The sequence below is a fragment of the Lissotriton vulgaris genome, chromosome 2_1, assembly GCF_964263255.1.
Source record: "Lissotriton vulgaris chromosome 2_1, aLisVul1.2, whole genome shotgun sequence".
NCBI lineage: Eukaryota > Metazoa > Chordata > Amphibia > Caudata > Salamandridae > Lissotriton > Lissotriton vulgaris.
The window spans coordinates 646,662,994-646,681,101 of record NC_141687.1 but is presented as its reverse complement, the minus strand read 5'-3'; the positions used below and the strand labels follow the sequence as shown (position 1 = coordinate 646,681,101).

General features: G+C 48.4%; 1 protein-coding gene across 1 annotated transcript in view; it reads left to right on the top strand.

Annotated features, from left to right (window-relative positions):
- The window catches only part of VPS13C (vacuolar protein sorting 13 homolog C), a 2,437,235-nt gene that overhangs the window by 1,844,459 nt on the left and 574,668 nt on the right, over positions 1–18,108 (top strand). The window contains exon 69 of the mRNA XM_086955811.1: positions 4,311–4,451. Within this exon, the coding sequence (XP_086811937.1) occupies positions 4,311–4,451 (141 nt within the window). The remainder of the gene's footprint in view (positions 1–4,310; positions 4,452–18,108) is intronic.

The following is an 18,108-nucleotide window of genomic DNA, read 5'->3' as shown; positions in this document are numbered from 1 at the left end:
TCTAAGATACCCCCTGAAAACAACTAACTCTCTAATGTGCAGCTGACATGTCTACATCAGCCTGCCAAACTCAGACATGTTTCTGACTCCCTGAGGTGGGAGCCCTTGTGCTTTTGTGGATCAGAATCAATGGCTGCTTTGGGTGGAGGTAGTTCAAGCCTACCCCCAAGAAGGAACAGCACAAAGGCTTCCTGCCCTTTGTTATGCCTTCCAGGGCCACTCCAGCTAGTGGAGATGACTACCCTCCTGGCCAAGCCCCACTTTTGGCAGCAAGGTCAGCAGTAAAATTAGTAAGCAAGATAAATGCATCTTCTCTCAGCCAGGAGCACCCTTAAGGTGCCCTGGATCGAGGTGATCTCCTCCTTAGAAAAACCTCCATCTTGAATGGAAGGATTTTGACCAATCAGGTTAGGGATGCCCCCTCCCCAAAGGGAGGGGGACGTACAAAGGATGTAGTCACCGTAAAAGTAAGTAGCCCATTGGCTATTACCTGCAAGTGCTAGTAACACCTCTAAATTAAGTATTTAGGGGCACCCCTGAATCTTAAACCTCAGACTCATACAACCTATGAACTCGAAGGACAAAGGTTGATGCCCTGCAGCAAAGCCTGGAGATGACTACTGATTTGTCCCCAGCCCTACCGGCCTGTCTCCTACTATAAAGACTCTGCAAAAGAAGATAACGCCTTTCCTGTGGCCAGCGACTTTCAGAACATGAGGAAGACAGCCTGCTCTTCAACAAAGAACAGATCTCCAGAGGACAGCCCCCTGTCCACAAGAAACCAACTCTAAGGATTTCAAATTCAGCTGGAACCGTGACTCGTGCCCACTTTGCCCATGGCCTGAGGCTGAGTGGCTCACTTGTCCTGTGAAGTCTCCTCAGCGATCCAGACCTCGACTCCATTAGTGGCTGACCTGTACAACACAAAGCAGCCTACAGCCTCACCTTTAAGGGTCCCCCCCAACTTCAACCAGCTCCGACAAAGAAATTCCATCACCTATGAGTACCCCCGCATCCTCAGACGCCCGACTTTGAGGAGCTCAGCCGATGGTGCCCAGGCGTCCACTGGCACCTCTACTTACCTGCCCAGCTGTTCGTCACCTTCGCCCAGCCTCCTGGTCAGAGCCTGCAGCCTCTTTGTGAGACCGAGATTCCCCTTTACTTGCATTGGGTGCCCGATGCTGAATTGGTCTGGTCACATGGCCGCCCCTGTGCCACAGATGGTGTATGTTTGGTGCTCCCTTGTGGCCCCCTGTGCTTTGTTTGCTTTAACCTCTAGAACCGCGGGTATCTGCATACAACCAGCACCTCTTGTGGGTGCCCCCAGTCTCATTTGACTTACATTGGGCCAACTGTCCCCTGCACCCGGCCACTCCTTGTCGCTGGTGGTAAAGTACCTACCTTGATCTGACCCTTACCCAGTGTTTGTCAAAACCCCAAAGACTGGTTGTGTAAGCTGAGTACTTACAGGTAAATGTGCTTCACTGTTTTCCTCCCAAAGGATTGCACTGCATTTCTTTTGATCTGCACTTAGTGTCTATCTTTTACATTTGCTAACTTTTGCTATTGTTGATTGACACCACAAAAGTATTTCGGTATGACTGTAAAGTATTTCTATTGCCTTTGTAACACAAATCCTATTGTACCTTAAAAGTATTGCTGTTTTGAAATTGGTACTTACCTGCAACTGAGTTACTCTTGTTCTAGAAATAGAAGTAACACAGTAATATTTGTATGCAATACAATTGGTCTTGGATTCAATTTTTGAGTGTGTGTAATCATTTCTTGCCTGAGTGTGAACCGCAAATGCTTAAGACAGCCCTCTGATAAGCCGGACTGCTCAACCACACTACTACAAAATAGAGTAAGCTATGACTTACTTTGGCCTCAGTAAAGCCTCTGGGGATCCACTGGACTCTGTGCACACTATAGCTTTCTCTGGTATAGTAAATACCAGAGCCAGATTCCTACACAAGACGAGCTGAAGGATGGCGATTGTTGAGTTCTATGGTGGCAGGCAGGAAAGTTCACCACGAGGTCTGCAGTTCTCAGTCCAACAGTGTATCTTTGTTTGTCTTCTTCTTGTGTCTATGGAATCTAAGTTAACGGTCTGGAAATGCCACCTAAATACTATGGGCCAGATGTAGGTCGCCAATAACCGGTCGGTAACGGCCGAATTCGGCCGTTACCGACCGGTAATTGGTGATTGAGATGTAGGGGGCCATTATTTTACAGAATCGGTAAATTTACCGAATCAGTAAATTTACCGATTCTGTAAAATACCGAATCGGTAATTTTACCTAATTCGGTCAATCAAGATGTAGGTGGCACTCCACAGAGTGCCACAGGCCCTTAAGAGTCGGTATTTTACCACCCAATCCTATTGGGTGGTAAAATACCGTATTCAGGTGTGCATGCACATCTGTGCATGCACACCTGTGCCATGTGCCATGTGACACCCAGACATACCCTTAGGGCATGTATGTGTGCCACATGGCACACAAGCCTGCACTTGGGGTGCTAGAGGGTGTCAAAGTGACACCCCCTGCACCCTTGCTGGATTCGGTATTTACCGATTCGGTAAATACCGAATCGGTATTTCCCATTGATTCCTATGGGCTCCAAAGCCCATAGGAATCAATGGGGAATACCGATTCGGTATTTACCGACTCGGTAAATACCGAATCTTACAGATTCGGTAATTCAAAATAAAAAAATACCTACATCTCTCTCCTTCTAATTTACCGATTCATAAATACCGATTCGGTATTTATGAGTCGGTAAATTAGATTTACCTACATCTGGCCCTAAATATCTTCTATCAGGAGAGGCTGGGGTTGCGTTTCAAAGGCGCCAAGGCCTTTGAAGCTTCCTGCCACAGATGGCTTTTCCTGAACTGGGGAAGTTGTGAACACCTCCGCCCAGGACAGGCTTTGTTCTCTATCTCTGTGTATGCTGGTGCTCACACCATGAGGTCAAAACTCTGTCTGGTGGTGACATGCTGGCTTAGATCAGTCGCTGACCACACTAAGGGTTGGTGGGTTTCAGGGGACTCCCTCAAAGGGGTCCTCTCTGGTCAGTTTTTAATAAATGTGAAACTGGAATCCGTGCAGGTTTATTAAGACGAGATGTTTGGGACAAACAACCCAGCCATCATGCAGCTGAGGAACTCATAATGAGGAGTGTCCAGCACATGTACTATCTATGGCTTCCCTGTTCACTTGCAATATCCAAGAATCAACATGGATATTGCTGGAACATATCAGCTCATGCAGCTGTGTCCTCACAGGAGATATAGTGCACCCTGCCTTAGAACTATAAGAGGTATCTTAGCTATATCCCATGCAGTGTCTGTGGGCATGGCTCATAGGGATGTGTGCCATGTCGAGTCTTCGGTTTTGTCTGCACCGAGGCACACAGTCTGCAATGGCAGGGTGCATAGCCTTGGTGGGGGCACCCTAGGTTGGCACAATTTGTACTGCTACCTTTGGGGTCCCTCTTCAGAGCCAATGCCCTAGATACCAGGGGTACCATTTACTAGGGACTTACACAAGGAGTACTGTAGTTGTAACCAATTGGGAAGCAAAAGTTGCAGTTTAAGGAAAGAGCTTCTGGCTCAAAGGCCCTGGTTGGCAGGGACAATGTGCAGTTCAGTCGAAATCCCACCATTTTTCAGGCAAAATGTGTGGGTTAACCATGTCCAAAAGATGCACTTTCCTACAGCTTGTAACTATTGCCATGAGCAACTTGTTACCTCCAAAAGTTATTGGACTGTAGTCGAAATAGTCATTTGTGTCAGCTGTGCACTATGCTGGAAATGATTTTGGCAGGCATTGGAAGTTATTTTTACACTTTTGTATTTGCTTTGCTATATTGATATGAATGTATGTTAAATACTTTTGCTGTCAGAATTTTTTAATCAATACTATTGCAGGAGATACTTGTGAAGTCAACATGTTCATACACTGTATCGCAGCTGAAGGCAATCTATGGCAGAATATGCTCATGCGGAAATAAAACATTAGCACACTTTTTTTCCTCTGTATAAAATATTAACTGTCACAATGAGGCCTTTGGATGCACATTGAAGCGTTGAAATCTGGAGACGTTTGTCCCATCTGCATGCCCTTATGATTATCGTGTCTTATACTATCATCAGTCTCCTTGCAATCTATGTTCGTATGTAACCATGATGGATATTATGTATTTACAATGTGGGTATAGCACAAACCTTGCTAAGAAGCAACAGAGCGCTGAAGAATAGCTGATGAACATTTTACTAAAATATATACATTTATGTATGTTTGTAGGTTAATTTTAGCCGAACTCCGATGTGCATGCGTGTTCCTGTCAAGTGTGACATTAGACGGAACTTCCTATCTGGCATCCAGATTGAGTTCAAGCAGTCTCCCCACCAAAGAAGCTTACGGGCTCAGTTGTATTGGCTCCAGGTGATTATAATTCTGTATTTATAGCTATGTTGTTTACTCGTTGCAAAATGGCTATGCTGCAAACTGTATTTCTTATTATTTTGCAACAGATCATGCATTTCCCAATGTGTACAAGAATGATATTGGATTTTTTTTTTAAATTTATTAATGCTCCACCTGGGTCCTTCCAAAGAAGGACCATATTTCTTCAGACATTAGAACACACTAAGTAGTAGAGTTAGCCAATTGCTATTGCGTTTGTTGCCAAACTGTTAAACCATCATAAAAGGGTCCCTTGATACTCTCTCCCAGTTTCTCATGACCAACACCTAAATAAATCATTGTTCTCATGTGTCCAAAATGTTGTTATATGATAAAACAATAATTCAAACAAATTATGACATAATTAGGCAATGTATTGTTAGTTGTTAATAGAACTCAGGAATTCATATGCCAATAAACAAAATGTGCAAACCACACGCCATGAAGCTGAATACCACTTGATCTGTATGTGACTGGGGATGCAGTATTAATAATGCAGTATGCCAACAATCCAGTGCTATTAGACTGATCACTTACAGGCCAAAAACGTTTTCCCGATGCCCTGAGCTAACAAAGTATCAAGAATGACTTTGTGATAAATGCAGGAAAATCAAATGTAGTCATCTTCAGAATAAATTGACTAAAGAACGAGAATTGGCATTTAAATGACCAAATGATTCATGCATACATCTACCTAGGGCCTGTGATGTGCAGTATACAGGGTGTATTAACTCTTTTTGTGAATTTCTCCTTGGATCAGAGAAGAAAGTGATCAGAGGGGTTTATTGCACACCGTCGTGCTCTACTGATGTGTGCGGTATATGACCATGCAGGTGTAACCAATAGTGAGCGTGTTGTGCCTGCCAACATTAAAAGTATAGTTGTAGATCTGGTGCTCCAAAGCCCCCTGAAGGTATGGTCTAGTCAGGACCTTCCAGCCCACTCTCGCCTGTTTCCCCGCCCAGGTCGGTCTCAATTCAAAAAAGTCTTTATTCGATTTTCATCATAAAAGACATACTAGCATACAATTAATACAATTTCATTAATAAAAACATCCCAGTTATATTATCACCATAAAAACCATTCAATAAAATCCGATGCTAGTAATGTACATATTAATAAAATTCATAGATATATAAACATAGATAAAAAAGTATTAAATCCAGAAAAGACTTTACAATATATGTTGATAAAAATAAATGACACAATGGTGCTAGAGAGAAATACTATTCTCCACCCGGGGCCCAAGAGAACATTCTCGGGCAACCCTACACCGGATAATCCATGCCTAGCTAATGTATTTAGCTACCCCAGTCACTACTACATTGGAAGTGTCAGTTTTCAAGATTCTACTGGCTGTTAGAGCAGATCTTGTGCCCAACAGACAGCATACTGGACGCAGCCACTTCCGCCTCGGAGCACAATACAACGGGCAAACAAAGAGGAAATGGTCTAATGTTTCATCCTGGTCAACACAAGACAAGCATTTGCTACTGCCCCCACCCCCCCAACCCCCCGCCCCAGGATTTGGTTAATCCCCTTACGGGCAATGAACCAGCTCTAAATTGATGGAAGAGCTTACGATCAAAGCTCTTTGATATAATGCCCCAGTAGTCCTCCATGAAGCAATTATCTTTGGCATTTAAAAAGCTAGCAGAAAGAGAACCAACAGCTACACTAGAGTGACGTCTGCATGTTATCCACTTCCAGTATTGTTCTTTCAATACCTTTTTGGGGGGGAATATCGCAGTTTCAGGATTAAACCACAACTCTCCCAACCCCATTCCAAGTAACAATGACTTGACTCCATCGAGCCACAAGATCATATGGGAGCCCCTTAGTTTTATAATTTCTAACAGACCCTTTGCGTACAACGATAATTCAGGTACAGTCCACACGCGTCGCCAAAACGCCAGCGGTCTGTACTGAATTATGTCCTCTACAGGCTGGCAACCCAGGTCATATAACATGGGTATACGGGGGGAAGATTGTGGTAAACCCACTGCCGATCTTAAAAATTTGTTTTGACCAATTTTCAGGGCATCCACATTACTAAAACCCCACAACTCTGCTCCATACAATACTGCTGGTAAAATTTTTGAGCTATAAATTTTAATAAGTGGAGCCAGTGGTTTCGTGAGGGATCTTTTATGCTCCCTAAGTAGGGCCCCTCCTAATTGTTTATGTTTTAGGGCAAACAGGTCAATTTGGGGCTTCCAGCTCAATGTCTCGCTAAAAGTCACACCTAGATAAGTAAAGATGGGTGTTTGTTCGAGAGAGGTGCCTCCCATAAATACACTTGCTTTTATTGGTCTAGACCCCCTCAACACCATAAACTTTGTCTTCCCCACATTAACCTCCAGCTCATGCTCGCGGCAGAACAGCTCAAACTGCGCCAGGGCCTTCTGCAGCCCCTGGCGAGTTTTGGATATTAAAAGCCTATCGTCCGCGAACATGAGCAGAGGTATCTGCATTCCCGCTAAGGAGGGGGCATCAGTAGGGTTATTAGTAAATTAGTTCAAAACCCCATTAATAAATAGGGAAAATAACGTGGGGGCCAGGACACACCCCTGTCTTACTCCCTTTAACACCTCAAACCTGGCTGTCACTTCCACTGGCTTACCCCATCGGACCTGTGCATAGGTGTGTTCATGTAATTTAACTAACACCCTCACCAGACCTGCTGGCATCCCCATTTTTAATAATGTTTCCCATAATTTGGCCCTAGGGACCAAATCAAAGGCGGACCGAAGGTCCACAAAGGCAGCAAAAAGCCGCTCCCACCTAGGAAAACCTCCTTCCAAAACAACATAACAAACCTAAATGCCTGGTCAAGCGTCCCCATACTGGTACGAAACCCTGTCTGCAGAGGTGTCAGGATGTCGTTATTTATAATCCAACCCTGAATCCTACCAAGAACTAGACGTGCAATGATCTTTTGAACAGCGTCAATCAGGCTGATCGGCCTATAGTTGCCTGGGGCCGATCTATCGCCCTTCTTATAAATTGGCAAGATTTCAGCCCCAACCCACGAATCAGGGATTAATGCACCCTTCGCAATAGCTTTGGCCAGACGGGTTAAATAGGGGACCCATAAATCTGGCTCATGGGTAAACAAATCCGCTGGGACACAGTCCGGACGGGAGCCTTCCCATTCTGAATCAGTTTAAAAAAATGCCTAACCTCCAGCTTGGTAAACTGGAGCTGTGCGCCCACAGCGGGCATGTGAAAAGGCACTTCCGAGGTCACGCACGTTTGAAACTGTTTCTCGAAAAAAGATACCCACTGCTGGGGTTCAACATTCGCAGATTAATTCTGGGCCTTCATTTGGTCTCCCCTCTTTAGCAAATGCCAGAACTGCGTCATGTTTCGACCCGTGCACGCTGCAGAGAGTTCTGTCCAGCGCGCTTCGTCCCAGCATTTCTTGGCTTTGAGCGGGGCTGCCTTATAATTCACCCTACACCTTCGCACACTACTAGGCGATTTAGATTTGATAGTCTTAAGAAGCTCTCTATGGGTGGTCCTGCAACTGGCATCATACCAAGTGGCTTCCCTAGGTGGTTTAGGTTTACCATTATTAACTATTATTTTTACGAAAAGCTTTCTAAGCTTCTGAAAAAGGTCACTGTGAACCAAGGAAATCCTTTGATGGACCTGATCCTGCGATCCACAGCTATCAAGAGCCATCATAGATTTGTGAACTAGGGACCTAATGGTTACCCTGACTTCCTTATTCATAGACCGCTTTGGCCAGCGGACCCTACGCTCGTCATTCGTAAGGATGACTAATGCTTGGATCTTTTCAGTGTCACCGTCGGTTGTCTTTCCCTTAAAACAATCACCAAGGATATTCATGACCAGAGGGTTGTGATCACTTTCCAGTCTACATACGACCACCATATCGACAATTACGGACCAAGATTCTACTTCAACCAAGATATAATTGGGGGAAGTGGCCAGTGCAATAGACGGTTTAGCGTTGGGAAAGGCCCCGGGCCTTGATAAATTACCAGGTGACCTTTTTAGGTCCCAACCAGAGATCTGGGCGCCCTATTTTCACATCCTTTTCAATTCAATTGCACGTGGAATGGCGATCCCCTGCACTTGGTTGGGGGCAGAGATAGTCCCTATCTTCAAGAAGGGCTGTCCTCTGCTCCCATCCAACTACAGGCCGATCAGCCTCATAGATGTCCCCCAAAAGCTTTATTCTCGACTTCTATTGGACCAACTCCTGGACTGGATGGAGGAAAATGAAATCTTAAACCCCCTCCAGGCTGGCTTCAGGAAGAATACGTCCACCATGGACCAAATCTTCCGCCTCGTCCTCCTTTTTTGGAAATCGGTGAGGATTGAGGGAGGGAGATTGTACATGGTGTTCGTAGACCTGAAGTCAGCATTTGACTTGGTACCAAGGAAAAAACTCTGGGAGGTCCTTAAGGAGATGGGAGTTCCCACCCACCTACTACAGGCCATAATAAGACTCCATGAGGGTAATTTTGCCCAGGTACGATGTGGGAGGGGTGGAGTTCTGTCAAAAAGGTTTCCTGTTTCCAGGGGGGTTAGGCAGGGTTGCGTCCTGGCCCCTACACTCTTTTGTCTTTACGTTAATAGTGTCATCACACACTTAGTTGACGTTAGGGACAACGGCGCCCCGGTTTTGGCTGGCAGGAGGGTGCCGGCAATCATGTTTGCTGACGACACCCTCCTGCTCTCCAAATCCCCTATGGGAATTCAGCGAATCCTAGATGGATTTGGTCTTTTCTGTAGGCAGTATGGTCTTGAGATCAACACAGGGAAGACCAAATTCATGATTTTCAACCTCTCCCCCACAACTAGACCCAACCCATCCCTGAATTCCACAGTACTGGAGAGGGTTAAAACATTTCAGTACCTGGGCGTAACCCTGCATGAGAACCTATCCTGGGGACCACAGATCTCAAGTTCGCGAATAAGGCTTTCTCAACTGTCCGGGGCTATTTTAAGGGTCACGAACACCTCAACTTATAAACCCATAGCTCCTGCAGTTGAAATGTATAAAACACAAGCGAAGTCAGCTGCACTATACGGCAGCGAACTATGGGGACATCAAGCTGCAAATGAGTTGATGTGTGTCGAAAATAACTTTCTGAGGCGTCTTCTGGCCCTCCCAACTGCAACTCCTCTGTTTCCCTTACGCCTAGATTTGGGTCTACCGTCTATTAGGGAGGACCTTGAATCTAAACCATTAAGATTCTTGTGAGAAGTTGGCCCGATATGCAACGTTCGCTATTCTAGCGACCGCTATGTATCGTTCCAACGACCCTTATGGTGTTTGGTTGTAAGTCAACCTATAGACCAGCTATCCTAGTAGCGTGGATACGAGCAGTCTAAGGCTAAAGACTCGAGAGGGCGTGTTAAGCCAGCTGTTTACCACACATGTACCCCTTGATCACCCAGTGAAAGGACACCACACAAGTGTTATGAAAATAAACAGTATATTTATTAAGAATCACAACAGCCCTGTACTCTTTATGAGGACAGGGTACTAAGCACAAACCAAATCTCTTTAGCAAATACTTCAAGTGCACAATTAAAACAAGTGTCCGAGGACACGGAAAGATTAAGGTCTCGGGCGGACCCGATAAGGCAAGTCGGAAGCGAGGGACTCGGGACCCTAGAGTAAGGAGGCTATGCAGGCACCGAAATGCCGAGTTACCTAGCCACGAGGGCTGCGGCTGCACAAGTCTTACAGGCGTCGGGGTCTTCGCTGACGAGCCAGGAGCCGGAAGAAAAGGAGTTGCTGGCCGGCGACCAGTGCTGAATAGTTCGTAGAGATCCAAGCCTGGATCGGAGATTGAAGAAACCTGAAAGCAGAGGGGACCAAGTTCGTACTACTAGCCAGTAGTCAGAGGGTACCAGGAAGGCACCGGTTGGCCGTCACCTCGACCAGGTGAGTGGGCGACGCTAGGCTCTGCAGTCTCACGGACCAGGAGGCGTTATCGGCGACCACGGCGGAGGTGCGAGCTGTCCCACGAAGGATGATGCTGTCGGCGTCGCTGGGCCCAGGATGGGGCAACAAGCCTTGGCGGTTCTCAGGGCCACGTGGTGGGCCTAAGAGGGCGTCTTGAGTGGACCAGGAGGGTCCGGGGTGCTTCTCGCAAAGATGGAAGCAAGGGCCAGTCTGGAGCAACCAGACCAGCAGTACGGATTCTCGGATGTCGTCACAGAAGGACACAAGCCAGCGGCTAGTGACCAGACAACGTGCTGAGCAGCGAGCAGAAGGGCCCCACGCAGATCGTGGAGATGCTGGGAGACTGCACTTCCGTGCTGGAGCGGCTCAGGGTCGGGGCTTCTCGGACCCCAGAGCACTCACCAGAGAGTTACCTCGATGGTCGTGCTGGTTTTAAGAGCGTGCAGGTTCTGATGATGGCCGGTCCCTCGAGGTCTCGTCGCACCCACGGATCACAGCTGAGCTGATGATGTGGGTAGAGGTCAGAGGTGCCAGGGAAGCCGGTTCTCGTCGAGCTGGGCCGTCGGATTCCTTGAGGAAGGACTTACAGCAAACCGCAGAGTTCTTAGTTGGTGCCTGCTGATGCAGGGTGACTACTCCTTAGTCACAAGGGAGAAATCTTGAGAAGAGTCTTGAATGTCCTTTCGTAGAAAGTAGTTCTTGAATCAAAGATGATCTAATTTGGAAGGGTCCCCGCTCCGGTCTTTATTCTAAAGAAAGGGGTGGGTACATGACTCGGTCCTGCCCTAAGGGTGGGACCAGGAAGGGGGCAGTTACACCCCTCTCCCCTGCCGGACTTTCCCCAGGCCAGGGCTGTCGCCCCTGGAACTGGTTCTAACCGGCAGATGCGTAGTGAGCACCGGGGTGCCACTCCGCAGTCACCTTCACGCAAAAGCCCTACCTACCCAGAATACACAAACCCTGTCTGGGACGGTGTGAACACCGCCCTCGACGGGAAACCCTTTGTCCAAGCGCTCCTCGCTGGAAGGACTCCCAGCAGCAGGAGGTCAGACTCGTGTCTGTGGTGGCAGCATCCATTTTGTGGAGCTGAGGCTTCTGTTAACTTTAACCGGGGTTCACAGTTACGTGCATGTCGTGTCCCTCTAGAAGGGTGGGATGCTAACCTCATCGCCAGAATTGGTGAGAGGGCAGCACCCCGATTCGTATGACACCTTACTCGACATGCCTTGATAACGCGACACCGGAGTTACCGTTATGGTGCGCGTTATCATGGAACAGCTATTGGGCCTTGATTCCGCAAGCTGCAACCGGGCTCGGCTCGGGCCTGAACCTAGCTCACACGAGCCCACGCACTCTGCCTTCAGGATTGTTAAGGCCTGCCATAGGAGTGACTGATAGGAACTCGGGTGTCCATGGTATGGTTAGATATAGAGCTACTATACCTAAAGCGAAGGGTGGTTACACGGCTTCGCCCCAGCTGTCGTGCAGCCAGTTGTGTCAAATTTAGGAGGCCAGCCAGGGGTGGCATAATACATGCTTCAGCCCCTGGCGGCCCTGGGTACACCTATGCCCTGCGCTACGGGGTCTGATAAGGTGGCCCAGTACCAATTGGTAAATGCACCTAGGCTACCTATCGTAATTTAGAGAGAGAACAGCCAGGCTGTGGGTCTGATTAGCAGGCCCACAGCCAGAGAAAGTCGTAAACCAGTGAAACAAAAGCAAAAAATCTGGGTGATCATAGGATTGCAGACCCTACTCTCCTACATGACCCCCCCCCAAACGTCGGAACAATAAGCTAACCTTGACCAGGTGAGTCTTCTTGTTCTAAGTGGAAATATCTGGAGAGCCCATCGGCATTGCCATGATCAGTACCAGGTTTATGTTCCACTGTAAAGTCCATCCCCTGTAGGGAAATGGACCACCTAAGCAGTTTGGGGTTTTCACCCTTCATCTGATTTAGCCACAAGAGGGGCTTATGGTCGGTCTGAATCTTGAAGTGAGTACCAAACAAGTATGGCCTCAGCTTCTTCAGGGCCCAAACCACAGCAAAGGCCTCCCTCTCAATAGCTGACCAATTCTTCTCTCTAGGGGTCAGCCTTCTGCTTATAAAAGCAATGGGCTGGTCTTGACCATCAAAATTCAGTTGAGAAAGAACAGCTCCCACACCCAACTCAGAAGCATCTGTTTGGACAATGAATGGTTTGGAGTAGTCCGGACTCTTGAGGATAGGCGCCGTGCACATGGCCTGCTTTAGGTCATCGAATGCTTTTTGACAGCTCGCTGTCCACTGAACCTTTTTTGGCATTTTCTTACTTGTCAGTTCGTTTAATGGAGTCACAATTGAACCATAGTTCCTGACAAACTTCCTATAGTAACCAGTCAGGCCCAAGAAAGCTCGAACCTGAGTCTGGGTGGTTGGAGGAGCCCAGTCCCTGATTGACTGTATCTTGCTCTCCAGTGGCTGAACCTGACCTCCACCTACAAGGTGGCCCAGGTATACAACCTGTGTCTGCCCTATCTGGCACTTGGTGGCCTTGATAGTGAGACCTGCTGCTTGCAGTGCCTCTAACGTCTTCCGCAGGTGGACCAGGTGATCCTCCCAGGTGGAGCTAAAGACAGCAATATCGTCAAGATACGCCGCACAGAAGTCATCCAGCCCAGCAAGGACTTGATTCACCAACCGTTGGAAGGTGGCAGGTGCATTTTTCAGACCAAAGGGCATCACCACGAACTGGTAATGCCCACCAGGGGTTGAAAATGCGGTTTTAGGCTTGGCGTCCTCAGCTAACCTGATTTGCCAATACCCAGCTGTCAGGTCAAACGTACTTAGGTAGTTGGCCGAAGCCAATCTATCGATAAGCTCGTCTGCCCTTGGTATTGGGTGGGCGTCAGTCTTAGTGACTGCATTGAGACCCCTGTAGTCTACGCAAAACCTCATCTCTCTCTTACCACCCTGGGTGTGAGGTTTCGGCACTAGAACTACGGGACTAGCCCAAGGGCTATCCGAGGGTTCAATGACTCCCAACTCCAACATTTTCTGCACTTCACTTTTGATGCAGTCTCTAACGTGATCAGGCTGCCTGTAGATTTTACTCTTGACTGGCAAGCTGTCACCAGTGTCAACCTCATGGGTGCACCAATCGGTCTGACTGGGTGTTAGAGAAAACATATGCCTGAACGACTGAAGAACCTGTTTACAGTCGCTCTGTTGATGTTCGGAGAGGCTGCCACAAAAGACAACACCATCTACCGAGCCATCGTCAGGATTCTGAGTGAGCAGGTCGGGGAGAGGGTCACTCTCCTCTTCCTGTCCCTCATCTAGGGCCATGAGCAAACTCATGTCCTTCCTGTCGACATATGCTTTTAGCCTGTTGACATGAAGCACCCTGTGGGGGCTCCGGGGAGTTCCCAGGTCGACCAGGTAGGTGACCTCTCCCTTTTTCTCCAGGATGGTGTAGGGCCCGGACCATTTGTCCTTGAGTGCTGCTGGGGCCACTGGCTCCAACACCCACACCTTCTGTCCGGGCTGGTAAACAGTCAAGACAGCCTTTTGGTCATGCCAAGCTTTTTGGAGTTCTTGGCTGGCCTTAAGGTTTTCAGATGCCTTTTCCATGTACTCAGCCATCCGCGAGCGGAGGCCAAGCACATAGTCCACTATGTTGGCTGCAGGCTTTTTGAGAGGTCTCTCCCATCCTTCCTTCACCAAACACAGGGGTCCCCTTACAGGATGCCCGTACAGAAGTTCAAAAGGGCTGTAGACAACCCCCTTCTGTGGGACTTCTCTGTAGGCGAACAAGAGGCAGGGGATCAGGACGTCCCATCTACGCCGAAGCTTTTCCGGTAGTCCATGAATCATCCCTTTTAGGGTCCTGTTGAATCTCTCAACAAGCCCATTGCATTGTGGATGATAGGGTGTAGTGAACTTGTAGTTAACACCACATTCCTTCCACATAGCAGTTAAGTAGCTCGACATGAAGTTTGCACCTCTGTCGGAGACGACCTCCTTAGGGAAGCCCACTCTGGAGAACACTCCAACTAGGGCTCTTGCCACAACAGGTGCTGTAGTGGTCCTAAGGGGAATAGCTTCAGGATACCTGGTGGCATGATCCACTACCACCAGTATAAACTTGTGCCCTGAGGCTGTAGGTGGTTCCATGGGACCGACGATGTCGATCCCCACCCGTTCAAAGGGCACCCCCACCACAGGCATTGGTATAAGGGGGGCCTTTGTCGTGCCACCTGACTTACCACTGGCTTGGCAAGTGACACAGGAGCGGCAAAACTCCTTGGTATCCTCGTTCATGTGAGGCCAGTGAAAGTGTGAGACAAGCCTGTCCCACGTTTTCGTCTGGCCTAAGTGACCTGCTAAGGGAATCTCGTGGGCCAAGGTAAGTAGGAAACCACGCTGAGACAAGGGTACAACCAGCCTCCTGGTCATGCCAGGCTTGGGGTCTCTTGACTCAGTGTACAGGAGTCCATCTTCCCAGTATACCTTGTGGGTACCTGTGGCGTTCCCAGCAGCCTCAGCAGCAGCCTGCTGTCTGAGGGGTTCAAGAGAAGGGCAGTCTAACTGGTCCTTCCCCAGGTCTTCCCTTGAGGGTCCCCCTGAACCCAAGAATTCAACTTGATCAAGTTCGAATTCCCTTGGCTCAGTTTCCCTCAATTCCTGTAGGTCAGCCTCCTCTGAGACTTGATCCTCGACCTGGGGCAAGGGGGAAGGCGCAGCCTTAACCCTACTGCTCTTTTTCTTGGGAGGTGTCTGGTCCGTTGTTCCAGGGTCCAGCACCTGTTCAGTGGGGCATTTCCTGACCTGTGACCTAGTCACAGCGAACACATGTGCTGGCAAACCTAACATTTCCATGTGAGTCCGGTGCTCCACTTCTGACCATTGTGACGACTCCAAATCATTGCCCAACAAACAATCCACTGGGAGGTCTGGACTAACTACAACCTTCTTGTGGCCAGTTACCCCTCCCCAGGAGAAAGCTACAATTGCCATACTGTGATTGGTAGTGACATTGCTTGCATTGGTCACCAGGAATTCTGTACCTGGCATGATCTGTCCAGGGTCCACAAAGTTAGGCGTCACCATGGTGACGCTGGCACAAGTGTCCCTATAGGCCTGAGCCATCTTTCCATTTATGAAAGGCGTCTGTCGGTACTTGCCCAAAGTATTGGGGCTTACGTCAGGGGATACGTCTGCGTCCCCTGTACTGACAAGGACAGCCTGAGTGAGTGTGCCAACTAAGTTGTCACGCCCCTCAGAACCCAGGGTTAACCCTACTAAACCCTTGGGAGGCGCACTACCACTGCTGACTGTACTAGGGGGCACAGGTGCCTTAGGGGCTGCAGTGGCAGGAGTCTGCCCTCCTCCTTTCTTGGTGCACTCACTAAACCAGTGAGACTTACTTTTACAGTACTGGCACCATCTTTTGGATTGGCCTTCTTTCTTCTTTTGGGGAGCCTGACCCCCACCCTCTTTGGGTTGTTGGGGACCTGTCGAAGACTTCTGGTCATTTTGTTCCCCTTTAGAATCTTTACCCTTCTGGTCTGCTTTCTTCTGACCACCTTGATTCTGGCCCTGGTTCTGCTTAACTCTTGTACGAACCCATCTGTCTGCCTTCTTTCCCAATTCTTGGGGAGAGGTCAGATCCGAGTCGACAAGATGCTGATGCAACAACTGGTTCTGACAATTGTTTAAAATTTGTTCTCTCATCATCAAATTATACAATCCTTGATAATCAGTAACCTTACTGCCCAGCAACCAGCCCTCAAAAGCCTTAGTGGCACAATCGACGAAATCAGACCAATCTTGAGACTGCGTTTTCTGGGTATCCCTGAACAGCACCCTGTACTGCTCAGTGGTTAGGCCGAACCCTTCAACGAGTGTATTTTTCAAGATTTGGTAATTGTTAGCATCCTCCACCCTTGTGGTGAGGAGCTTGTCTCTTCCTTTTCCTTCAAAGGAGAGCCACAAGATAGCTGCCCACTGACTCTGGGGAATACCCTGCACAGTGCAGGCCCTCTCCAAAGCAGTAATCCATTTGTGGATGTCGTCCCCTTGTTTAAAGGGGGGCACTATCTTACCAAGGTGTTTCGTATCGAAACTCTTTTCCCTATTACTAGGTACATTGCTGCCACCAGTGGGGACTACCCCACTTAACTGTTGCTCTCTAGCAAAGGCAAGCCTTTCTTTGGCCAGGGCAAGTTCTTCCCTTTCGATCCTCAGATTAGCTGCCCTTTCCTTAGCTTCGTACACTCTCCTCTGAGGGGACGTCATCCCTCTCTGAGAAGAGTTGTGAGAGCCATTGGTTCGAAGGGATCCGCCAGAGTCTCTTGACAGAGATCGGGCTCGTCCATTCCCAATGTTAAGCTGACCCGATAGTGGCCCCAGGGGTCCCCCAGTACCGCTATCATGTTTGCTTAAGTTGGACCTGCTTAGTCTGACGACTTCTACCTGTCCCTTATCTGCCTCATCCCCAGAGAGATCCTCATCCTCATCCTCCTCCACATCCTCGTTCTCGGTTGCGAGGTGAATGAGGTCAGGATCGTCTCGGGTTCCCTCGAGGGGAGGCATGTCTCCTTCTGGATTAGAAGAGCTACGAAGTTTCTCAGCTCTCCTGGCATCATATGTCTCCAAGAGACCAATCAGAAAGGACGTTGTGGGGTTAGACCCCTGCTGAATCTTCCTGGAGTGACACAGTCGTCTTAACTCCTTGAAGCTCAGCACAGTATATCCTGAAGGGATGACCTGTGGAGGGTCAACTGACACAAGGGGAGACCCAGAGTTTCCTCCTTTGTCCGACATACTGGTTCTAGTGTGGTGTAAGTGATGCACCTACCTACACTACGTGTTTACCTACTGTACCCTTGCTAAGAGTTGTAGCCAAGGTGTGCTAAGCCTTGAGGAGCTACAACAGCTGGTTCAGTAGAACTCAGAGTATTCTAAGCTTTTAGTTATATGTACTAACAGTACTTTGTGCGATCTTTCAACAAGATATTCTTAGGATACGTGTGGTAAAACAACAGCAAGCTCAAATCCCACCGCTGCCACCAATGTGAGAAGTTGGCCCGATATGCAACGTTCGCTATTCTAGCGACCGCTATGTATCGTTCCAACGACCCTTATGGTGTTTGGTTGTAAGTCAACCTATAGACCAGCTATCCTAGTAGCGTGGATACGAGCAGTCTAAGGCTAAAGACTCGAGAGGGCGTGTTAAGCCAGCTGTTTACCACACATGTACCCCTTGAACACCCAGTGAAAGGACACCACACAAGTGTTATGAAAATAAACAGTATATTTATTAAGAATCACAACAGCCCTGTACTCTTTATGAGGACAGGGTACTAAGCACAAACCAAATCTCTTTAGCAAATACTTCAAGTGCACAATTAAAACAAGTGTCCGAGGACACGGAAAGATTAAGGTCTCGGGCGGACCCGATAAGGCAAGTCGGAAGCGAGGGACTCGGGACCCTAGAGTAAGGAGGCTATGCAGGCACCGAAATGCCGAGTTACCTAGCCACGAGGGCTGCGGCTGCACAAGTCTTACAGGCGTCGGGGTCTTCGCTGACGAGCCAGGAGCCGGAAGAAAAGGAGTTGCTGGCCGGCGACCAGTGCTGAATAGTTCGTAGAGATCCAAGCCTGGATCGGAGATTGAAGAAACCTGAAAGCAGAGGGGACCAA